The following is a 26834-nucleotide window of genomic DNA, read 5'->3' on the forward strand; positions in this document are numbered from 1 at the left end:
CCTTACAGTCCAAAATCCTTCGTAAAATCCTTAATGCTCCTTACTTTGTCACAAATCAAGTCATCCATCAGGACCTCAATGTTCCATATGTTGCCGATTTGGGCAGAACCAGATACCGTTCCTTCCATAATAAACTTCTCAACTACCCAAATCCACTTGTTTCTAGCCTGGCTTCTCTTTCATTACCTAATAATCCTCCTAGGCATCTGAAAAGAAAATGACCACGAGATCTTCTCCTCTAGAAATGTTATTGGAGTTCTATCAGTGGGTAAATTCTCCACATGTTTTTATCATGTCACTATGTCACCTACAGCAAATTTACTAGTTGTATATATGTGTATACAGTTGTAAATAACAATAAATAAATTATTAAAAAAAAAAAATTATCCTACATTGAAAAAATCACATACCCAACCATTTCATCCCATGGGTCCTGGGAGCAGATAAAAAAGTAAAATACCCTGAATCTGCTTTACTTTATATATCGAGTTGGGCAAATTATATCAACATGGTTCTTTCACCAAAACATTTCTTTTCTAGAGTAGATTAAAGTAAAAATATGAACATTAGAAAAATAATTGCTTTTTAACAAATAAATTTGAAAAAAAAAGTTTTAATCATTAAGTAAACTAGCCTTATAGTTTTTTTTCACACTTAAAATGGTGGTAGATATTGATTCAGGTAGCCATAACACCTTTATGTTTAAAATATCATCAAAACCAAAAAAATGTTTTTTTTTCAGTTCCGAGAGAGTTCACAATTTTTTTTTTAAGCCACAAAATTATGGCTCAGTTGGAAGCTCGGCATCTTGTCTTCAATTTATCCAATTTTGAAGTTCTTGAACACATTAGAAAGAGAAGAGTTTCTTCTTTCCATCCTTATAAGTATCTAAGGCATTATTTTAGAATTTCTTTTTTTTTTTATTATGACCCCCTTCCTGGTTATTTCTGACATAAAGGGTGGTTATCTACTGGTGACCAACCTATTCTAACCATGATAGGAGTTCAAGTTTTTCATTTTTTGGAACCTCCATTCAATGAAAAAATCAACACCCCAGGCTGGATTAGAACTGGCACCGCCCACAGATCTCAGATTGGTAAGACCTGCGCCTAAAGACCCTGAGCTATGGATGGCCCTTTTTTTAGAATGGTTATGTAAAAACAAATTGATTACAAAATAAAAAAAAATTGTGGTTTTTGAGGTTAATGTTGGTTCTAATCATGTTGAAACCCCCCATTAAGATTAAATGTGTTGAACCATTAAGGTTAGTGTAAAAAAATTGATTTCAAAATAAATTTAAAAAATGGAAGTTATTCGAGAATAACATTGGTTCTAACCATGTTGAATCCCCCCCTTAAGATTAAATGCGTAGTTTTAGAAGCTTCACAGAACCTTCAAAGGTAAAGTTTCTTAAACTAGACATTTTACTTTGACTGGAGTTGCTTTGCACCAATATTATTCTCAAATAACTTCCATTTGTTTTTTTTATTTTGTAATCAATTTTTTTACACTAACGTTCTAAAATCAAGCACTGGCTACTTATATGGATGGAAAGAAGAAATTTGTTAGGGATTTAAATCAAATTTCCCACCTTTCCCCTCGTTATTTTCTCTTTTTATATATTAAGTTTAACTTTTTCCCACAAGAGGCTGGAGTCTGTCTTTCTCAAGCCTCCGATCACTTTAAAATATAAAAAATAAGTAAATTAGATGTTATTTATACAATAACACAATACAGACATGTAGAGAAACTACCCATTGGTAGCACTCTAAAAACATTTTTCCTAAATAAGGCCTCGAGTCCATCTTCTTTTCAGAGGCCTCCGAGGATTGTCAGGAATGAAAGAGGAAGCAAGGGTAGAAACTAATGGGCTCGAGTGGTTAGGGAGTTTATAATGGAAGAATTTATATCTGGTTCGGGCTAGATTGGTTACATAAGTAACATTAAGGTCTTTATGGATGATTTTATTTGTGACAAGTAAGGAGCATTAAGGATTTTGGATTGTAAGGATTGGATACGAGAGGAATTCGAAGGTTTAGTGGAGCCCCAAAGCTCAACTCCATATGTCTAGATAGGTCTTATTATTGACATATAGATGAGTCTTTTTTAATTAGTTGAAAGTTTAGACCGTTTGTCAAGTAAATGTTGTAATAGTCGGAATCTACGAGCAGTTTCTTGTCTTTTTAGTCTAGTATGAGGATTCCATGTCAGTCGTTTGTCGAGATGTAGTCCTAAGTAACGGATCTGTTCGACAGGATTAAGTGGGGTATTATTAAAGGATATTGTAGGGGAAGAGGTCATGGGTTTACGTCGAAGGGTAAATGTGATTTGGTGGGATTTATTGGAATTTATTTTAATACTCCAGAACTGCTTGTTGGTTCCCTTTCTTTTCAGTCTTGTATTAGAATTTCAAGTTAGTTGTTTGTCCAGATGTAGTGGGATGTTCGGAATTTAAACTGGTGATCTGGGATTATGTGGTTGGAATCAAGGATAGAGTATTGGCGTTTTAAGATGAGTTTCTCAAGGATTTTGCCCATGATAGGTCTAAAGTTGATTGGTGCATTTCCTATTAAACAAATTGCTAATCCATTGCCTAGTATCCCCATTGCTCCTCAAGTCAAGGAATCTGTTTTGCAACAGTCACTCTCTGATTTTGAATTTGATATTCCTTTAATGTAGATGTATTACTGAGCAGGGGGAGTCAGCTAACATTGCTCGGCGTTGTTTTCTTGCTTTGGGAAAACAATTTATAAAAAATCCTTTATTTTTTGCTGAATATAAAGAATACATTTATGAATATTTGCATGCTGGCCATTTGGTTTAATTCAAAAACCCTTTAATTTTAAAGTGGGCTTTCATTAAACCGGGTGCAAGACTCGAGCAAAAGCCTGTTCTACATCAAGTAAGACTCCCAAGCAGTACATTCCACACTCCAATACAGACGATGACATAGCTGGATAGTGGAGTGGGATGTTCGGAATCTAAACTGGTGATCTGGGATTACGTGGTTGGAATCAAGGATAGAGTACAGGCGTTTTAAGATGAGTTTCTCAAAGATTTTGCCCATGATAGGTGTCGGATTTAAGTAATCCGAATTTTTTCAGTTATTTTTTGAATTTATATAAAGTTGGGGTCGGGGGTCTCATTTTCTGATGCTCCCCCTTGCCACGGACACCAGAAGACCCCGAAGACGCCGCAACTGCAATGCCGCCCCAGCCTATGCACCATGCAAGCTATGCACCAAATGAGGTGAGGCATTTTAATTTAAATAAAATCTTTCAAATCATGAAAGTTCAATTTTCAAGATCACTTATTATATCACTCATTTATGATTGTTCTCGCTTCATATTATATCGATCTTTTTAACTTTCTTTATCATTTGCTTTTTTAATTTTTTTTTCATCAAGGGTTTGAGACAGTCAAATATAAACTTGATCTTGCCCTATGGAGGATTAATCTTGTTTCCATTGGTTGTAACCTGTAGCTTCAGTAGTAACCTGTCACCCATTGCTTTTTCTTCCTCTGTGGCCTTAGGTTTCTTTTCTCATCATACTGTGCTCCCTTTTATGTTATAATTCACTATGGATGTCCATGTTGAGGCACAAATAACTTCTATGAAAAATGATTTCTCATCTCTTCGAAAAAGAGCTGAACCTGGAATATCTTCCACCGAAATTTTTGTGTTAAAAGAGGGGCTTAAGTTGTTAGAAGCAGGAGCCAGGGCTTTTTTCTTCTCTGGAAGAAAAAATCTGTCATTTAAGAGGTACAATATGAGTTTAAAGATTTCAATACCCAGGGTTTATAATTTAGTTTGGTGCTGTGTCATTTGGGTTCCACAGATACCAGAGAAAATACCACTGTCAATAATAATTCTGTTCTGAATAGTGCTGTTAAAAATACATTCCATTTCGCATTGCCAAAATTACACATAGATCGGTTTAATGGCATAACAGACAACAACACATTTTATTCCAAATTTCAAACTCTAATTCATAACAATATCTCACTTTCTGCAATCTCAAAGTTTTATTCTTTAATTTCATCGCTGGAAGAAGAGTCTTTAAAGTTGATTGGTGCATTTCCTATTAAATAAATTGCTAATCCATTGCCTAGTATGCCCATTGCTCCTCAAGTCAAGGAATCTGTTTTGCAACAGTCACTCTCTGATTTTGAATTTGATGTTCCTTTAATATGGATGTATTACTGTGCAGGGGGAGTCAGCTAACATTGCTCGGCATTGTTTTCTTGCTTTGGGAAAACAATTTATAAAAAATCCTTTATTTTTTGCTGAATATAATTCTCTGAAAAGAATACATTCATGAATATTTTTATGCTGTCCATTTGGTTTAATTCAAAAACCCTTAAATTTTAAAGTGGGCTTTCATTAAATTACATTATTCTGTCTGGTTCTATACTTCAAAATTCCATCACTGATTTGCACATTGGTTTTCAGATTTTCCATATGTTTTTTTCTGCTGATGTAAGACAAATGTATCGCAAGATAAATCTTTATCCTCCACACCACAACTTTCATCTCATTTACTGGCAAGATAGCCCTGACCAGCCTTTGCACCTATATAAGCTTACTACTGTGACTTTTGGATAGGGCCATCTGCCTTTCAGGCCATTTGCAATCTTCAACAGTTAACGAAGGATGAAGATTATAAATATCCTTAGCTCCTGAAGCTGAATTTCATAACACATATATAGATGACCACCTATCAGGATGCTATACTTTGGAAGATACCTTATCACTTAAATTAGACCTTCAAAGTCTTATGTCTCTGGGAGGTATTAAATTCAAAAATGGTCAAGTAACAATCCTGCTCTTCTGGCAGATTTGCCTAGCACTCAAAAGGTTTCCTCTCATCTCTTTGCTCAGGATTTTAGGCATATCTTGGGATCTCATTATTGACAATTTTTTTCTAAAATTTAAAACTGAAGGTTTTGGCTTGAGCAAACATTCCAAGAAATCAGTGTTGTTAGCCCACTCAGATTAACGATCTATATGGATGGATTTCTCTCATTGGTCAAAAATTTGTATGCGCAATATTTAGTTGTGTAAACATTCTTGGGATGTTCCTTGGCCTCCTGTACTACTGGAAACATGAGAAATTTTTATCAAACAAATTTCTGAAATTAGTAGCTTTGAAATTGGTCAACCCTTCTATCCTCAGCAGGGACTTCTTCACTTGGTTGATTTCTATGACAGATTTGAAAGAAGGTAAGCCTCTGTCCTTTACTTATGTACTGAAGTACCTGATGATAGTCATCATATATCGCTAATATTTTCTAAAACTCATGTTGCTCCCATTAAGGTGTTAACATTGCCTAAGTTAGAGCTGTGTGGAGCCTCAAAATTTCCATTACACACCAGGACTTCTTTTTAAGGAGATAATAATCTCTGAATGCCTTTGTTTTTCAGAAGCCACAGTGGTTTTGGCTTGGATTAATAGCTGTCCACATTTTTTAAAAATATATGTTGCCAATTGCATTTCTCACATACAGGGACTCACAAAGCCTGAGTCCATGTTCATCCTACAATCCTGCCGATGTGACTTGACTTTAGAATTTATGTCTCACCAGCTTTGGTTTAAGGGGCTTGATTGGCTTTAAAAGTCTTAGGAATCTTGGCCCATAGAATCTCCCAGTAATGAATCTTATGAGCCAGACTTTATTGATGAGCTTAAAAATGTTAAATCTGAAAAGCTTAGCTGTCATTGGACCTTTAAGGATACAAATTTCTTTGAAGAATTTTCTTCCTGAAAACTGCCCTCTCGTGCGTGGACTTGGATCTTAAGATTTATTCAAAATAGTTGCCAGGAATTTGTCTAAGTTCTAAAGTATTTCTTAAATTTAAGCTGCCCAATACAAAATTCGTTAAATACAAAGATTTGTCAAAGCAGTTTGCTGTTCTCCGTCCGTTTATTGATCAAGAAGGGTCGGTTAGAGTTGATGGTTGCCTAGCCAATTCTGACCTTTTAAAAGTGCGAAATATCCTGTTTTGCTACCCAAAAGGCACCATATTACATTGATTATCAATTATTACAATAATAAACATTTCAATGCTTGCTCTCATTTGCTCCAACTGCTTATGCTTCTTCTTTTTCGATAATTTATTTTTGCTAATCTTTGCGCTCCACTCTTTTTGAGTGTATTTCTTGCTGCGGAATCAATCCTCAAAATAAACCTCCTTTTATGGATGATTTACCTGAGGACAAAGTTGTTCCTACTCCTACATTTTCTTGTACAGGTAGTGATTTTGCTGGATCATTGTTTGTTTGATCCTCTACCTTGTGTAAAGCGCCTAAAATCAAATGTTGTTTTCATTTGCTTTGTTACTAAGGCTATGCCCTTAAAGGAGTAAATTTATTGAGAACAGACACTATCGAATCTAGAATAAGCAGTGTCTCGGATGGCCACCAAGCCACCACCTCATAATCTGATCTTGAGCCAATAAGAGGCTAAGATATGCCACCCTAATAACTGCTGTAGATTCTGCAAAGACAGTGAAAGTCTGAACTGGAATTTAAGGGGGCTAGAAATCAATAAAAATTTATTTAGGTTATAAAAAATTCAACAATAATTGTTCTGTATTCAATCATAAGTTTTCATATGACTATCTTCCTATAACTTCCTTATTATAAGTAAGGGGATTATTGTAATTGGGTAAAATTTTTAATATGCTGTTTTCAATGGATTCATCTTTTTTAGAGCCCCCTGAATAAAAAACAACAACAAAGAAATGGCATTGTCGTACAGGCATTTGAAAGGCAAATAAAATTTTTAAAAACGGGGGCAAAATCCTTTAAATTGGACCTGTATTAGTGAAGATAAAGCTTTTTCACCCTTTCAAAAGTATTTTGCCCAGTTTCCCGTGAAAACCCTTTCACTTTTTCACAGGTTTATTCATTTTTTTTTTCACTTGGTTACTGATTTGAGTACTCCAGCCTTTTTGGTTGCTTTATCTCTCATCCTGATTTGGTCAAAGACTTCCATTGTGATTGTGGTACTAACTTGGTTGGAGTTTTTAAGGCTTTGAATTGCACTTTCTGAGAGCATATTTCTTAATCGAGTAACTTGAACTTCTCAATCAGTTTCAGAAGACTTATAAAGAAGCAAAGCAAAGGCTTGTAAAGGTGTTAGAGTACTTGAGGTGCGAGAGTTTTACTTGTTAGATCCTTATCATTTTTTCCATTACTTATGAGTACAATGAATGATCACCTTAATGACATATATGTGGATTTCAATAATTCCACAAATTAATTTAAGAATAAGAAATAAAAATAGTGTAACTATTTATAGAGACAACTAGTGAAGGATTCAAGAAAAATTCCAAAATCAATAGGCACCAAGTATCAGCTGTACACATCCGGAAATAAATAGAAAATTAAGGAGTAATAAAAATAATAGCAATATATTGAAAATTTTCTTAAACTAATATAAATAAATAATAAATGCTGTTTATACTCACCAAAGCCTAGGCAGCAATAAAAAAAAAAACGCACAACTATTAATGTAAATTTTCTGAACATTTAAAAAATAAACTCAATAAATACAGAAAAAAAAATAGGAAAATAAAATATTTATTAAAAAGGAAGTTTTTTTTTTAATCTGGATGTCCATCAAAACAATAGTGCACATGCACCTTATTAAATTGTTTTAATAATCCGGTCATTATTTCATAAAATTTATTTTTTTTTTTACTTTTTAATGTATCTTTTTTCATTAATTTCAACAGAATAAAAAAATTCTATTGAAATAACCAACTATGGTTAATACATACCCTCAGAGGTTAATAAGCAAAATTTAATCTTAAAAATGAACATGTTATTTTTATTTTAAACATATAATTTGAAATAAAACAAATATATCCAAAGATATTTGAGAGGATGTCCAGTTTCAAATAGTTCAAAAGATGATAGGTTCAGAACACTCATTGGTCTATCAACCTTAATTTTGAGAACTGCTTCCTCAACCATGGCCTTCTTAAGTTTGCGGTGAGAAGTCCCTTCTTCTTCTTCTTCTATGGTGACTGAGCCGAGAAACCGTAGCCTGAACAGTGATCCTGGGCCCAGATCATCAACTTCGAGGTCAGAAGTCAAGGTGTCGTCAGTATCACTCCCTTTTGCCAGATGACAACCAGCATGATGTGACACCTAAACCCAACCACCAAACTAACTACGACATAAGATGTTCGTTCCATTAGACCATATTCTGAGACGATTCCTCCAGTTCAATGCTCAATAAAATAGAGCAGGCTCTGCTTTGGCTCAGGATCAGGTAATGCATTAGTTATTTTTTAAGAAACCTTAACCAAGAGCAGAGCAAAAATTTATAATATAAACATTTTCTTAACAGATCAATATGTTTTTATAGAAACAGAAAATAATACTTAAATTACCAGCTAGAAAATTCAACTATAATAAAATCTCTCTCAAATTACTGTTAAAATTAAATATGATCATGCAGGATAAATAAGTAATTATTTTTCCAGATAAGTACTTAAAATTATTTTAATAATAAATGAAAATTAATCTTTAAACCTGGACAAAAAAATAAATACATAACAGATTACATGAGCAATCTAATCAACTGAATAATAACTATACTAAATATAAAATAAATTAGAAAAAAATAGACTTAAAGGCACCAATAACCACCAAACTTTTGGAAATATGCATTAAACTCACAATCTGCATCTAGAATTTGACATTATTTTCAAGTTGTAATACATATTCAAAATTTTAAATGATGTGTACAGCCTCTATTAACCTTATAGAACTGTACAATTTATGAGAAAAATATCACTTATTAGGAGCATAATTATACTATAAACATTTAATTATGCATATATACTGCTGGTTTCTACCTATTTCTATCAATCTGGTCGAGAATTATTAAAAAAATTTTTCAAGGAGCAGAAACAAATTCATGATGTCTAACTCAATAATGACCATTATTTTTGTTTAATTATAAATTTCATTTATAATCTTTAAATTTCTTTCTTGAGACTGGCAATTGTTTACTAAATAATTCAAAAACACTATCCAAAATTATAGTCTCAAAACATTTATTTCATTCACACGTCCAACGTTTCGGCCGAAACGTTGGACGTGTGAATGAAATAAATGTTTTGAGACTATAATTTTGGATAGTGTTTTTGAATTATTTAGTAATAAATTTCATTATTCAGTGAATATATTTCTATTTAACATACGTAAGAGAGAAAGAAAACAAAATTCAAAAACTAAAAGTAATTAACAATACTAATCTAATTGAGATTTAATCTAAAATAAACTTCTTAAACTGATTAAAAAGTTAATTTAGTTATGAATTAAAACCAGACTAATATGAAAATTAAACAGGATGTGTAGATATTCAAATGGTACCAACTACCTTCTATTTTTTAAATTTATGTCAAGGATTCATAAAGAAATAAACAATAAAGAATTGAAAAATTCTAATTTAAATAAATTATTATATATTGGAAGTTGCTTCAGCTTTAAATAAAAATTATAGATAACAAATAATTTATTAAAAAATAATCAATAATGATAGCAATATTGATATATAGTGAACAAAAATGATGCATGCATTCCATTTAACCAATAGTGTGGGTTAGTGCACCCAATAATAAATACTTAACAATTAGAATCAGCTTAAGTTTGTAAGTATGAGGCATTATTGTTATTTGTAAAAATACTGACAGGATCTGTTTGTATAAGTTATTGAGATCCAATAATAAATAAGTTCTAAACTTTAATGAATTTAATATAAATTTTTTAGGTTGACTAAAAATATATGAATACCTCATACCCATGATTATGTCAAAGAGTGAGCAACACAGGTGAATAAAGGAGAAATACTTTAGCAGGCAATCAAACATCATTCAATTCTTATTGAAAATGAAAGATATAACTAATGTGTCTGTTCATTCTATCATTATAAGCTACTAATTTTAACAGCCACAAATCAGAAAAGGAAATAACAGTTTTCACTGGCGGATATCTATTAAAAAAACAGAAGAAAAACATGAATGACATAGCAGGACATGACATGGTTCTTATAAATAGGATGACTTGATAATGGATGCCTAATAAACTCATACTGGAAGATTACTTACCATCCGTAAGTTAATATTTTTAAATAAAAGACCATTTGAACTGAGTAAGTATGGAGGCATAACTTAAAATAATCTAAAACAAGAGTATTAATAACAAATATAAAAAAAAATATATACATTCCTATTTTAATGTTGTTTTTTTTCTCCCCAGGACAATATTTTTTTTCAATATTTTATATTTTATCTAAACTGTTTAATTTTAAGTTCTTAAATAAAATTAAATTTCCATAACTGGCTGATAATATAAAAGATCCTTTGATAAATAGTTCAATGTGAAGGGATTTTTCAGTATACTGACCATAGACATCTATCTCAAATATATTTTACCTCAATTTCATGAAATATATATATACTATGAAACCTCTCTAGATACCGTAATATCACAGTTCCAAGATTAAGATCGATGAATGGATTCTCTATGTGACAGATATGGACAGTAGGACTGTACAGAAATAGTTTACATGACCATTATATGGGGACATAAAAAGACCATCTCTTCCCATAATGTATAGTTTCAAAATTCAGGACATGGCATATACCTCAACTATTCTTTTGATTTTTATGACCTTTCCATCTTAGCCACAACCATAAACCATTAAAAAATATTACTAATCAACCCCATTTATATCAGTCTTGATCCTGAACCCATTAATCACAAAGTTGATACAGAACGTTTATTTTGATAATTATTTGGCTTTTCAACATTTTTAGCTTCTCAAGAAGTTGTCTCATCTCAGAGTCCATTCGCATAAATTTAACGGAGAATTCCGCCTATCATAAAGATGAAAAAGACTGCATCTCCTACATTTTGAACCTCTTATAAAGCCCTCATAATGTTTCTTTTCTCTCTTCTGTATTTCAGTAGCCCACTTTCCTTTCATGTCTTTTATTCTGGTTTTATTTTCTAAATTCTCACCCCAAACTTAATTTAAATATATTTTCTAGCTATTATCCTTCCCTTTTCTTTTATGTTTATGTATCTTATTTTTAATTTATATTCATATGTTACCAGCTTAAGTATACCTACATTAATTTTTCTATCATATAATTTACAAACCTCTGTATCCCTATTCATTTAGTATATTGTCTTTAATATCATTTATAAGTATTGTATTCCATTTTTTTTTTTACTTTATTTTTTCTTTGTTTTCTATCCATCTACACTTAATTTTTTTTTTGTTATATATTTCTTCTCTCCTTTTATTATGTATATTATCATGATATTATCATTTATTGTTTACCTCATTTTAAAAATTTCTTTTTTTTCTACACTGTTTACTTTAAAATTATTTTCAAATGTGACGTACTTTACTACCATCCCCACTCCTCCTAATACAAACAGTTCACTCTGACTTTGACTTCTGTCAAAACAGGAATGAATTCTGTCTAGTTCATTTTCTTCCTTTTTTCTTGATTTTATTCTTATCTCCCTTTTAATCTCTTAGTTTGTACTTTCTTTTATATTTCTTACTATTTCCGTTTTCATTTATTATTTATATACTTTTTATTTTTACATTTCATTGTATACTCTTGTAATTTTCCATTTACCTTTTTACTTATGTTAAGTGTTTGTATCTTTTTTAGCCCTGATGAAGCCCTGCAACGTGGGGCAAAACATTGATTGGCTCATTAAAATAGTTGTCACTATTTGAGTTTTTTTTTTTTTTACCACACCCGGACCATATTCCATTTCTTAATAATATACACGGTCAATCAGTAATCTTCCAGCCTGTGATGTTTTTAATTCATGAAAGTTTAAGTTTTTGATTTCTTGAGTTGTATTTAAGAGCTGAGGAGTTTGAATTTTGAATGTTTGTTCATTAAATAGCATTACAGAACATGTTTTCGAGGAAGAGAAAATAGTTTTAATATGGTACAAAATAGCATTCAAGTGTCTTTTAATTAGATAGATTCCTTGCATATGACAATTTATTGTTTCTTTATCTTGTTGAACATGAAGGTAGTCTAGGTTGTAAAAAGCTATGAGAAGATAGTATGTTTCCGCGACTACTAAAATGTGGTTCTCTAACATAGCCTAGACAAGTGTATAGGCAACCAGAGCTTAAATATTTCTGTAAAATGTGTTGAATACAATGAACATTATGATAAGGTATATCCACTGTATGGCAGTTTCTCTTGACGAGTTTAATGTTTTGAATGCGTTATTAATATTTAAGAGATATTTGAAACTAGATATTATTGTTATAATTTCATTCTTTACAATAGATGGTGTGGGATACAAATACATAAATTATAAACAATTTTTCTATAATTGGTCATAATAGCCACCTTTTGACGCTGACAAATATCATATTCCCTGGTACTGCCACGTATAATTAATTATTTTTTATTTATAAAAAACATATCTTAATTATTTTAATTGAGGATCTTATACACTAAAATTTTAAATTAAAATTAACACTAGATAAATCTAACTTACATTATATCTGCAAGTTAAGGATGGAACGTATTCATCTCTTGTCAAGAAAGCTTACTTGCTAGATATTCTTAAGAAATATTATCTTTTGCTATTTGGTTCTGACAATTAATTTTTTCAATCAAATTTTTCACTCTTTCTTTATGCCTTGTGACATTAGTGAGTCTACTTGTATTTTATACAAAATTTATTTCCAAATATTTGAAAAAGTTTATAATTACTTCATAAAACTGAGAATAAAATTTTTATTAACAGTACAAGTTATATTTTATTTGAAGTTCTATGAATTCTTTGATTAATTTCATTCGAAATTTTCCTCAGAAATATGAGCGGTAATTCTTATTTTTGAGTTGTTAAAAAGTTTTTCTGTTTTAGGTTTTGTGGAATTTATATCAAATAATTTGTTTTTTCCTAAATTAACCAGAAAGTTTGCAATTTGTATTTCAATGACAATATTCCCTAATACATTTGAGTGAACAGAATTGGATTCTGATAGTTCTGCTAAATGTTCTAAAATTTCAGTTTCATTTAAATTTACAATGAGCAATTCATTTTCTAAGGTTTCATTTTCACAATAAAACTATTCAATTAAATCATTAATAATCACTTTAGGATCTTTGGATTCTGTTAAATTTATTTACACTTGGGATAGGGCATCAGCAACTTTGTTTTCATGACCCTTTTCATGTTTTATTTCAAATTAAATTACTATGTAAATAATAAATTTCTGCCAAAAAGATAAGGTTGAAAGTATTTAGTTGGCAGCACTTTTCGGGGCAAATTTACTTTTCTACTCATTTATAGACGGAATAATAAATTTCTCATCTGTAAACGGATTTATCAAGAGCCCCATAAAATTTACTTGGTTCATTAATTTTTTTAAAAATTATTTTGGCATTTAAAAAATTTATCTTTGTTATTATTCGTAAATCTAAAAAAGTGAGCTTACAGGCACTTGGCCACAAGCAAATAAAACAAGCCTGCGCAAACAGTTTCATTTTCTGTAGCATAGGATGATTGTAAAGAGAAAAATATGATATAACAATTAAAGCCACATGACTTGTGATTCCTAGGTCCAGGACCAGAGCAGGCTTATCCCCACTACTCTTGACGTTATTTCTCCGAGAAATCCAACGTTTATCTACTTGATCTAAGAATTTTCATGAATTTTTGATATTTTTTATTTTTTTCAATAATACCAGAGTGGAATATTGGTAAAACTCCTAGTTATTTTTCTCATATTCAGAGAAAAAATTGGAAGTTGGTATTTTATCAAAATATTCTTCATTCTTAACATTTTTCATTCATTTTTTTTTTTTTTTACATCGGCAAACTTAGTTTTACAGAAAAATTCTTAAAACTCAGACAAAGCAAGCAAAAATGGTTAACAGTGAATCCAAGCTACCTGTGGAAATGTTCTGAACTAATCAAACTCCAAGGCAATACAAAATAAAAATATGTTTAGTTTTTATCTCCGTTGGTGTTATTTCGATTTAGCTAAAATCTTTATGCTGTCACTATAGTACAAGAGCCAGGAAGAAAAAAAGGCAGTTATCTCATCCCAATTTTTGATTACTTTGATGAAAACTAGGTATAATTACTAGTCAAAATTGATGAGTCTGCCAAGTATAGATAGGGGGAATAAAAAATGGCGGCTGTTTCAAAATCTTTAAAAAAAAATTTTTTTTATAAAAACCGAGTTTTAGGCCTACCTTCTACGCCATTACCCCTGATGAAGACCTGAAACTCAGGTCGAAATGTTGGCATAAAATAAATAAATATTGTTTTGTTTGTTTATGTTGTTCTTGGCTGACTGCACCCCCTGACAAACTTCTCCACTTAAATATAAGAAGATGGTCAGGGTTGCGGTCAAAAAAAGAACAAATAGTTTATAACTATTAAATGTCCAACGTTTCGCCCCACTGATGAAGCCCTGATCAGGGCTAAAAAGATACAAAAAAACAACTAAGAACATTACAATAATACAAGACAATGAGGTAAATTAAGGTAGGATAAATATTATGTAAAAATTAAGTGATAAGAAAATTACATATAAATAAAAGGAAGGAAGACATAAAATAGTATAAATATAAAATAAACTTGAATGAACAATGATAAGAATAAAAATTTTTAAAAATTCATAAATATACAGTTAAAAAAGTACAGGAAACGTATATAAAACAAAAAAAAATGAAGAAGAAAGTAAAAATTATACAAACATTGTGAAAGAATAAATATAAATAATAATGATAATGATATTAAATAATAATAAATGAGCAAAGAACAAATCAAGACCACCTACCTGTTTGAAGCGATAGGTTAAACAGACATTGACAATAAATTGGAAGCGTGGAGTGGAGGGGAGGTGGCCAGCCGTTTAACGGTTATATTTCTATTTCAAATATGTCGCGTATACAGGAAATAGTCATAAAAATATGACGAAAAATGAAAAATAATAAGAGGAAGATACAGAAATATGATAATAATAACTATAATAATTTTCTAATTTAGGAATAACTAAGTAAAGTTAGAATGATGCATATTGTTACTAATAATAAGAGTATATACTGAAGAAAATATAGTTAGGGTAGGTAATACAATATAGCATATAACACAACAAACAAAAAAAAAATTAATAAATAAATACGAAAAAAATATTTTTTTAAATATTCTTTATTTACGTTAACTTATTATTTATTTACTTTCTTTACAATCATTGTTATTATATCTTATATTGTATTAACTACCCTAACTATATTTTCTTCAGTATATATTAAAAAAAATTAATTCTTCATTCAGAGCTCTATACCTTTAAAACTACCATTAACAATAGAAAACCTAAGAGAACATCATTTAAAGTATAGTAAATTTTCTAAAATATGAGCACTAATAGAGCTATTTATGTTAAATATATTCGAGATATAGCTTTTTAAAAGAAACATTTCATGAAAAAATGTACTGAAAGATCAGTAGTAAGTGAATTTATTTGAGAAATCTATATCTCAAAAACCATTCGACTCAATAGTACTCAAATTACATCTAGTTTAATGAACTATAATTATAATTATAATTAGCTTATGGCGTTTACCTTTTTAGGAGGAGTAATTTTCATGATATTTGCTATGCTAAATGATATTATTGCTAAAATAAATTGGTTTATAGTTGTTCGGACAAATTTTCATGCGCAAAATTTATATTAACTACAAAGATTGGTGTCATAAACTAATTTATATTAATTTAAATTACTTTCATCATGAGTGCTAACAAACATATGTACATCTTATAGTTTCAGAGATATATTTTTTCAATAAACAAACATTTTATCCAAACAAATAGAAATTAACATTTTGTAGATTTATTTTGTTAAATACCATAAACACTACTACTCCTACAAAGATTAACGTAATAAACTCTTTTATAGTAAATTTAACTAACTTTAATTTGAGTGCTGGCTGTACATCGGATGGTTCCTGAGATATATTTTTCATAAATCAAACTTATTGTCTGAACAACTATAAATTAATTTATTTTAGGAAATATCATGAAAACTACTACTCCTACAAAGATAAACGTCAGAATCTACTAATAGTGCATTAAACTAGCTTTAATTTGAGTGTTAATAGACATCAAATGGTTTTGAGATACAAATATTTCAAAATAAATTCATTTACTACAAATCTTTCAGTACATAGCTATGAAATGTTACTTTTTAAAAAGATACATCTCGAGAACTATTGAATGTAAAGAGCTCTCTCTATTAACTCAAATAGTTTAGCAAATTTACTCTACATTAAATAATGTTCTCTAAGGTTTTCTAGTGTTGTTGGTAGTTTTAAAGATGAAGAGCTCGAATGAAAAAAATTTTTTTTTAATCTTTTGAAACAACCGGGATTTTTTATTCACTCTATATATTCTTGGCAGACTCAACAATTTTAACTAGTAATACATAGTTTTCATTAAAGTAATAAAAAATTGGGGTGAAAATAACTCCCTTTTTTTCTTCCCAGCTTTTGTACATGAGTTGCCGTATCATACCACCTGGTAACCACCTCATCCCATATTCCTTCCGCTTGTAAACAAAAACATATTTTTCTCTTTACAATCAATGTATAAATGCAATAATTTCACAGAATATCTCATTATTTTCAGTGAATGGTTCTGTAAGTCCCTATAATGCTACATTTTTAAAAAAGTATTGTTAACTCATATTTTTGCATCTTATTTTCCTTTTTATTCAATTGGTGGATTTAAAACTAAATTTTATTAAATTCTATATTCAAAAAACACAAAATACTCTTTACAGATCGAAAATTGGACCAGCTTTTGTATGCTATCGGTTGATCTCATCTGTTATGAGTTTAAGATAGGACAGCTCCCAAAATCGCATTTGATAAATTGTAGTTAAGTAAAAGGTTTTGTTGAAATCAGGATATTGAAGAGAATGATTATTAACTAAAATATTTTTATATGTTTCAAAACTTTCTGAATAATTTCTAACCACAGCATTACTCATTGCTCTTTTCTTTAAACAGAGGGTAAGAGATTTTGTTAAGTTTGCGAAATTTGAAATAAAATGGCAGTAGTATCCAAGTAATCATAGAAATGCATTAATTTGTTTGGTAGTTTTCATTAATGGATATTTTTTTATTGTAATGACCTTATTTGGATTAGGTTTAACTCTGTATTTGTGACAAGGTGTCCTAAATAATACCTTTCCTTTTTTAAAAATTCCATTTAATCCAATGGAATTTTCAAGTTCGATCCTCTTAATTTTTTTTAATTTACGAATGTTCTTGAAGAAATGTACAGTAAATCATTTTTTTTCTTTTTAAATAATTTATCTGATTTAGTTTTAATTGCGCAAATAGCTTCATTATTTTTTATACATTTTCATGAGTGGACCTTTATAGACCTTCTTGAGTGGAAATAAAATTATTAAACTTTATATGAGGAAAAATACCTTCTCCATTGGAAATATTTTGATAGTAGTTTCTGTAATATTACTAATTGTATATGAGTATTCAGAATGAGGGAGTTTATTATCATAATAAATTGGTCAATATTATCAAATATATCAAAATTATGGCCAATAAGTGTAATTGGAAAATGACAATGACATTGGCTAGTGTCAGTTGGCCTCACAATAATAATAATATATACATAATTATGTTAAGTGTGTTTTGCAGTTTTGTTATTCTTCATATTTTGAGAATTAGAGGAGGGAGAATGTGGTATATATTATTAATTATTATTGATTTAATGGGTCAGTTGTTATCAATGGAATTTATCAATTGCGACTGGTAATTAACAGTATGATTACCAGCCCCACATGTTCTGTGTTAAATTGTGGTCAATAACATAATTTTAATTCATTATAAAAGAGGAGATGGTCGGGGGTGCGGCAGAGTTGGGTATTAGTTAGCTAATACTTAGTTAACTAACGACAAACTAATAGCTAAATAGTTGTCAGAATTAGTTCCCCTAAAAAATAGAACTAATTTAGCTACTACTTTTAGCTACCGCTAAAACTAGCAACAAATTTAGTTGTAAGATTTAGCGGTAGCTAACCGTCAATAGTTAAATTAGCTCCAGTTTTCTAGGGGAACTAATTCTTTAACCCTATTAGTGGTTTCCTTAATATATTCAGGCCCCTGCATAACATTTCAGGGGTTTCTAAAAATGAAAAAAAAATCAATTTTATGATCCCACATCTGCATATCAATTTATTCTATTATTTTGGATTTCTAACATATTGGGGTCTCTTTATATGTTTTCAAGGGTGTTAAAAAAGAAAGTGAAATCGATTTTATGATCAAGCGCTTGCGAATTAATTTATTTTAACTTTTCGGATTTCAAGCATATTTGGGGTCCTCTCTATGTTTTCAGAGGTGCTGAATATGAAAATGAAATCGATTTTATGATCTCTCACTTGCGAACCGATTTTTTTAAACTTTTCGGATTTCTAACACATTGGGGTCCTTTATATGTTTTTGGGAGTGCTGAAAATGAAAATAAAATCAATTTTGAGATCTCACGCTTGTGAAGCGAATTATTTTAACTTTTTGAATTTTTAACATATGTGTGTATCTTTACATTTGTTTTGATGTGTAGAAAATAAAAAAAACTATAGTAACTTTCAGGACCACTATATTACAGAAATCCAACAAGTTAAATCAATTCGCAAGCACGTAATCATAAAATAGATTTTATTTTCATTTTCAGCACTCCCAAAAACATATATAAGGACCCCAATGTGTTAAAAATCCGAAAAGTTAAAAAAAATCGGTTCGCAAGTGAGAGATCATAAAATCGATTTCATTTTTATATTCAGCACCTCTGAAAACATAAAGAGGACCCCAAATATGCTTGAAATCCGAAAAGTTAAAATAAATCAATTCGCAAGCGCGAGCTCACAAAATCGATATTATTTATATTTTCAGCACTTCCGAAAACATAAAAAGGGATCCTAATATGTTAGAAATCTGAAAAATTAAAATAAATCGATACGCGACCTCGTTATCGTAGTATCGAATATTTTTTTCATTCTCAGCACCTCTGAAATTAAAAGATTGACCTTAAAAAACATTAACATGGCTATATGTCAGATATTAGAAAAGTTAAAATAAATCATGTACTTGGATTTTTGTATTATAATATTATTTTTTAGTTTTTCAGTTGAAACAACAGATAGAACTAAGTAAATATCAGTTTTAGCTATAGCCTAATGCTTCATAACTAAACGTTAGTTACTAATTTCGAATCATAGCTAATTTAGTTCTATGAGTTAGCTATGAGCCAACAGCTAACAACTAACTGGATAGTTTTTAGTTTGCAATGCAACTACAGCTAATTTAGCTTTAGTTTTTAGTTGTTAGTTATAGCTAAATTTTTACTAACTCTGGGGTGCGGTCAGTGAAGAAAACAAATAAACAAAAACTTATTTATTAGTGCCAACATTTTGACTAGAATTTCAGGCCTTCATCAGGGCAAAAAACAAGATAACAACTCTAATGAATAAAAGGAATTACAGAATGATTAGAAAATAACCGACAATATATAAACATAAATAATGTTGAAAGAAAATGTATAGTTTGAGTATTATAAGATAAAGGCTATATGAGAATAATTAATATTAAAATCAAGAAAGAGGAAACAAAAACAAAATAAAATACATATGAAAATCTACTAAGTAAATATATGTACAAAATAAAAATTATTTAAAATTAAAGTTACAAATAAAGTGGGAAAGATTTTTTTTTTCCCTACGCACGCAAGGTCATGACTCCTCCTCCATAAGGGTTCAGGCAGCCCAATAAAGCGTCGCAAACTTTGAAACAGTCTCATCGTCACTGAAACCCACCCCTCCTTATGTCATCAAGGTGAGGCCAGTCATATAGGCGGTTGGATGTCATGTCTACCTCAAAGCAAAACCTGCACCGAGGGTTATCTCTTACTCCAATTCTATGAAGATGTGCACCCAAGTAATTGTGAACAGCTAAAGCTCTAAAAGTGCCAACCGATACGTGATAGGGAAGGTGAAGTGGTATGCTATCACTTGAAGTGATGAGAACAGCCCACTGCTTTCCTTCTGCAGAATCCTGATAGAGTTGTTGCAGCTTAGTACTCAAGGACCCATTGATGAGGCTTTTAGCAGCAGCAAAACTAGCCTGGGCATCTGGGATCCTTCTTTGGCTTAAGTGTCGGCCCGTTCATTTACCCAGACTCCAACATGTAAAGGTATCCATTGCAGAGCCCCATATGATAAGCTCTTCCAATAGCCATCTTCCCTCCAATACTCCATTAGAATTTGTTGGCCTGTTATTGCATAGTCTGACTATGGCAGCATGTGAGTCACTAAAAATAATGACCCTTGCAATATTTTTAGCTATTAGCATCACCGGAGCCAGACGTATAGTATGAATTTATCCATCAAAGTTGCTGACAAGACAACCAACAGGTGGGGCTACACTTCTCAACGCCGAGTACACACCTGCTCCTCTGTTTCCTCTTGCTTCAATGGCTGATTCATCAGTGTCTATATGCAGCCATTCTTTCTCCGGAAATTGGGTGTGCAATGTTTCCTATGTAATGGCCTTGAGTACATTTGGTGGAGTATTCTGCTTGGAGACTAGCGAGATAAGATTTTGTAAAAGCTGGGAGTGTGGCAAAGAATCAGGTCTTGAGCTGATGGGAACTGTTTGGGGTTCTGAAGGGACTGGACAAGGCAATACTCTTCCCTCAAGGATTTAACTTAATTTAAGGAGCATTGTTGAAAGGGGAACTGTTGCTTGCGTTGTAGACTAAGGAAAATTCTTCATTTATAGAATGGTAAGTAAGTTGTATTATGGCAGTTGCGAGAATTTTTTGAATGCTCGCAAAGTTTTACCCATAACACATTTGAATCTGTAGCTTCCAATTATGTAGTGCCTCTGCAGGTGAACTAGCATCTTCTTTCAAGATCTTTGTCTTATTCTTGTTAATCTAGAGATCCATTCTTCTTCCTTTTATCTCAAGCCTCAAAAATATTTCTTTGATACTTTGTGGAATTCTACCTGAAATGATAACATGTCTGCATATACCATCACTTGTGTTATTAGTCCTACTCTTTTTAATGATGTAATTTATTAGAACTATGCTGAGCAGAACTAGACCAAGAGAATCTCCATGGATTAGTGACAGTTCAAACATTTTAAGTTTAGCCATTACGTTGTCCTGGGGTATTTACACGACCATTGAGCAAACGGCTAAGCCAATTTTTATTTTTGATGGCTCAAATTATTCAACTAGATAGCATGAATATTTTGAAACAAATTGAGCTCTAGATCCTGAAAATGATTGTATCAAATGTATTCAGTCAAATAACAATACTCTGAGCCAAACACTTAACCAATTAAAAGGTTTTATTTCTCAATTACACAATGATATTCCAAGAATGTTTGGAACACTTTTAGCTCAAAATATTGAAAAATATATGTTTATTCTGTTCATTTTGGAATATGTAACTTTTTTTTAGCGAACGGCTAAACAGGTTTCCAATTTTCATGTCTCAAATAATTTAGAACCAGATTTACACAGGTTCAGGTCTAGTTACCCCCAAAAATTCTTAGCACGCCACCTAAAACCTCTGTTCATGTAGCGCCTAGCTATGAGATCTCAGTGAGTACAATTCAAGGTTAATATAAGTTAACAGACAGAGTGGAGGGGAGATGACCATTAACGGTTTTATTTCAAATACGCGAAATACAAGTAAGAGATATAAAAATATGACAATAGTAATAACAATAAGAATTATTTATAATCTCTTCACTTTCTTGAGACTGGTTATTATAGTTTAAATAAAATAAATTTTATCCAATTTAAGTCTCAAAACAATGTATATTTCTTTATAAGTCCAATGTTTCAGCCAATTCTGCCATCCTCAAGGAAATCTTTAATACAAATTTACAACCACATCAATTTAAAAAAAAAAATTTATGCAGGCTATGCTGCCCAGGTCAATAATTTCAGCTTTGTTTAGGAGATGGATTAGATACTAATATGGCCTTTTATCCCTAACTATATATAAACTATTGACAACATAAGGATTAATACTATTTGGAATTTTTTAATTTACTTTTTATTTATTGATAGATATTACAATATGCCACACAGTTGTGGGCAATAGGTAATAGTGATGAATGTGATCATTCATAATAAAATAAAATAAGAACATGTTGATTGGCTTGAAATCACCGCTCTAAAAGAGGAATCCCATGCGGTGAATAAAATAAGAATAAAAATAAATAAATAAATTAAAAAAAAGCACATAAAAATAAATAAAATCTCTCTTAAAATATATACAAACAGAAGGATAAACAATATGAACAAAATCAAACTATGTGTATGAAAAAAAAAAATAATACAATCTCTAGTCATATTTACACTCTTATATACAATATTTACACAATCGACCTGAGGATCCCTGAGCCCATTCTATCCCCCACATGTGGGAGCTCAAAAGATCCCAGCGCATCCCTCTTGCTGCATCACTGGTAGTGAGCCAGTGGAAGCTGAGCAAGTGCGCTAAAGCCGCAACCACACTATTTGGAATTAGAATTGGGAACTGTCAATAATATTTATCAGTTTGTAAGAGCCTTTTGCAGAGTTTCTAGCCTTCATCAGGGCTAGGAACAAAGAGCAAGATGACAACCAATGAATAAAAAAAAAATATTTTATTTATTATTATAAATTTTTTATATTAATTTTTATGTATATATAAAAACCATCTTCTCCTCCTACATATTTAGCCATACTTTACTTAAATTTTATTTCATGTTATCTGTTCTCTTGCTTTGTCATTTTATTTTAGTTGTTTTTATCTTTTTTAGCCCTGACGAAGCCCTGCAAAAAGGGGCAAAACATTGGCTAACATTAAATAGTTTAATTACTGTTTGAGTTTTTTCTTTTACCAAACCCGAACTATCTTCCTTTTATATAAAAATCTAAACTGTTTATTCATTGCTCATTTTTCATTCATTTGTAACTTTTATAAAGCAGAACACACATACATAAATGGTATCATGATCCATGACTGAAGCAAGGTGTGCTCTCCATTTTTCTCTGTCCTGTGACTTAGTCAATGCTCAAGTTTGAGATACATAAGTGAGGTTTTTATGTATAGAGGGACCCTCACACTGGCAAAAATATCTCTCAAAATTTTGTGCAAAAATATCTCTAAAACTTTTGTGCAAAAATATCTCTACAAATTGAGTGCAATAATATCTCAAAATTTGGTGCACAAATATCTCTCAAAACTTTGTGCAAAAATATTGAGCAAAGATATCAAACAAAAAAATAGCTCAATTTTTTTATGTAAAAATATTGAGTGATTTTTGGTGCAAAAATATTGAACTATATTTTTTTGGGGGAAAAATATTGAATGGTCATGAACGCTTCACACTGGTCACTTGACCAGGAGGTTGCCAGTATCATAGTTGCATTGTATACAGTATTAATGGATACTTTTAATAATAAGAAGAAAAATGTGTGAGTAAGGAATTGGTTGAAGAATCAACCGATCCTTGGTCATTGTAATCTACTTCATGAAATGAGCCCTGCCCACTTTTTTTTATAGGTGGTTCACACAATGTAGTGCACATGGTAAAAACTTTTGACAGAATGAAGAATTTTCACACAAAATATTGTCAGCACCTTCCCACGGTAGTCTCTTCTACAAAAGTTTTACAGGGTAAATATTTTCTAACATTTTAGAAAACTTGTTAATGGTCCACTAAATTTCTCCTGACTCTGCCAAAAATATTGAAGATATCATTTTGGTACAAATCTTTGCCAATGTGAGAATCCCTTTTACATATTATACATGGGTCAATCAATGATCTTCAAATTTTAGGTTTTTCTAGAATACAATGAACTTCTGGTGGTGTGTATCTAAAATAATTCAATACCAATTATTAAATAACATTTACTGTACCTTATCTGAGTGAAAATTGAATTATTTTTTAATGGACAATAGCCAGCATTTTTGTTTGAAAATAATTCAATTTTGCAAATAATTCAATTGGCGGTCACTTCCTATTCTGGGGCTTTAAGGGGCAGAGATATATTTTATAGCTCATCTTCAATGATATACAATTGATTGAATTAAATAAAACTTTGTGTTAAACAAGCTACATTAATCTGTATTGGCTCCCAGACGACATGGATTCCTCAAAAGATTGAAACAAGAAATAGGTCATAGATTCCGAGCACTTCAACTTTACTTAAAAAATGCTGCAAACTATATTACAGAAAGCTTATATACATAAGTGGTATCAAGCCTATTAGGATATATAGAGTCAACCTTTTAGGATCCATGAAACCATTCCTTCTGAATTTAATACTATGAACCCAACATCCTTCATTAAGCTCTTTATCATTTCCAAAATAACATCATCCATTAAGATCTTAATATCCCATAAGTAGCACATAAACCTGAGCTAGTCTCCTTTGATTACAAACTTGAAAACCTGTTAATAATACTCCAAGACATCTACAAAGAAGATCGTCCTGGGACCTACTAATATGGTATAATTAATCTAGTACAATGGACAATTTTCAAGCCATTTTCATATAATAATCTGTATAGCATATTTACTTTCTGTATAATAAAAAGAAACATTGTCAATCTTCAATAAATATTATGAGAAAAAAGTTATATTAAAAAAAAATAAAAGAAACATATCATGAAAAAAAAAGTAAATACATCTAAAAGGATATTTAATTTTTATGGGTATGTATTAATCACTTTTAGAAATTTTGATAAAACTGAGGAAAAACTAGTAAAAATAAAAAGAACAAAAAAAAAAAACTTCCTTATGCAGAAAGAAAATAATTATGTAGTTACAATATTATAAATACAACTGTGTAAACAAAACTATATTACAATGCAAAAATACACATATGAGGGTGGTCTGAAACGTTCCCGATCGCAATATGAAGATTACAGCACTCGTAAGTAAAAGGAAGTGAATTTCGTTGTTCACCTGTTGACAGTTGCCCACCAAAGGTCCTGCCGTTTTATACGCACAGTGTTTATATAACAGTCATTTGAGTGAGTTGATGTCAGTGTTTTTGTGAAAGGCAATACGCCTACGTAATTCAAAGATGAGTTGGATTCTGTGTATGGAGACTCTGCACGATCATTTACCACAGAGAAATTTTGGGAAGCTAAATTTAAACGTGGCTGTAAGAGCTTGGAAGACGATGAACGTTTGGGACATCCAAAAGCTGCAACTACTGATGAAAACATTGCTAAAGTTCACCAAATGGTGCTAAACAACCGCCGAATTAAAGAGAGAGATAGCAGAGGTTATGATTATGTCAAAATAACATGTTTGTTACATATTAAATCAACATTTAGATGTGAGAAAGCTGTCTGCATGTTGGGTGCCATGTTTGCTCACGTTAGACCAAAAATGTGTTTGAATAAACATTGCCAATGCTCTTTTGGCACAATAAATCCGAGTTTTGGCGCTGATTAATTACTGTAAATGAAACTTGGAAACACCATTATACGCCCAAAACAAAAATACAATCCAAACAGTAGACTGCAAAGGGGAAACCGGCTCCAAAAAAATTATATTCCTTAACACACAAAATTTTACCTTTATCCTTGAAACTGCTTCTTCTGCTTGCATCATTCTAGTACTTTTAGTAGGTTGACCTTCACAAACAAGTTGTGTTGATCCTAAATACCGAGCACGAAACAGCACGCCTTCAATCAGGACTGCAGGTTCATGTATCATCACTGCAGGTATGTTAATTGAATTTTAGTAACATAAACAAATAATTAAATGAAATTAAAACAATATAAAATATAATTACCATCAAGAATCCAAACAAGTGGAATAGCATTTAATAAAGCATAATGATATTATTGTACATACAAATAAATAATTACATAATTAAGATTAAAAAATCAATAGTCAATAGTTAAAAATTCAGGAATAAAGTTAAGAAAAATAAGTTATTAGTTTTGATTGAACTTAGAAGAAACTAAAATAATACATCATTTCAATTCCAATTAAATTTAAATCTGTTATAATAACATTGAATATTCATACCTTGGAGTAAATTATGAATAGCTATTAATACTAGTTCAGTAATTAAAATACATTTCAAAAAAGTTGGTCGATTTTATATATGTTCTTCCTCAACTAACTTATGTTTTGAAAAAATAAATATAAAATAAATGTATTAGTATTTCCACTAGGAGAAAAGCCCTAATACATCCTATAAACAAAATTTCCAATTCTATATCTACATAAGACTGTCCTCTGTAACTCCTCTACATTTCTAGCAAGGTAAGTATTATTATTATATATAATCTCAAATATCTAATTTTCTGAGAGAATATCTAATTATCTTCTAATCTGACCACTCCACGCTTGTTAAAATAACCAGCGATAAACATGCTGCTATAAATTAATTATTATATTAGTGTTGGGGCGAGGAGCTTTTCTTAAATGAAAACAACGTACCTCTTCCCCATACAAAAATTGTTCGCTGGTTCGTTGATATAATAAAAAAAAATAAAACGGAGGACCTGAAAAGATTATAAACACAAAAATAATAAAGAAAAAAAATAGAGAATAAAACCTTCCAAATTGGTATACAAATTTAATGGAATTAAAATATAGACAAAATAAAAAAAAAACTGTTGCTGGTTTGTTGTTATAAAAAATAAAAGTGTGTAGTAAAAGAAAAGAAAATATCTTGATATATATATATATA

The 26834-nt window shown here is 30.7% G+C and overlaps 1 protein-coding gene across 3 annotated transcripts in view; it reads right to left on the reverse strand.

The window, feature by feature from the left end:
• Positions 1-26834, reverse strand: part of LOC106687370 (amyloid-beta A4 precursor protein-binding family A member 3) — a gene marked incomplete at its 5' end in the record, with an annotated part of 137931 nt that overhangs the window by 75298 nt on the left and 35799 nt on the right. For all 3 annotated transcript variants that reach the window (XM_067047441.1, XM_067047443.1, XM_067047442.1), the window contains 1 exon segment: positions 25706-25848. In XM_067047441.1, the coding sequence (XP_066903542.1) occupies positions 25706-25848 (143 nt within the window).

Source organism: Halyomorpha halys, unplaced genomic scaffold, assembly GCF_000696795.3.
Source record: "Halyomorpha halys isolate HHAL.00 unplaced genomic scaffold, Hhal_1.1 Scaffold952.1, whole genome shotgun sequence".
NCBI classification, from domain to species: Eukaryota; Metazoa; Arthropoda; class Insecta; order Hemiptera; family Pentatomidae; genus Halyomorpha; species Halyomorpha halys.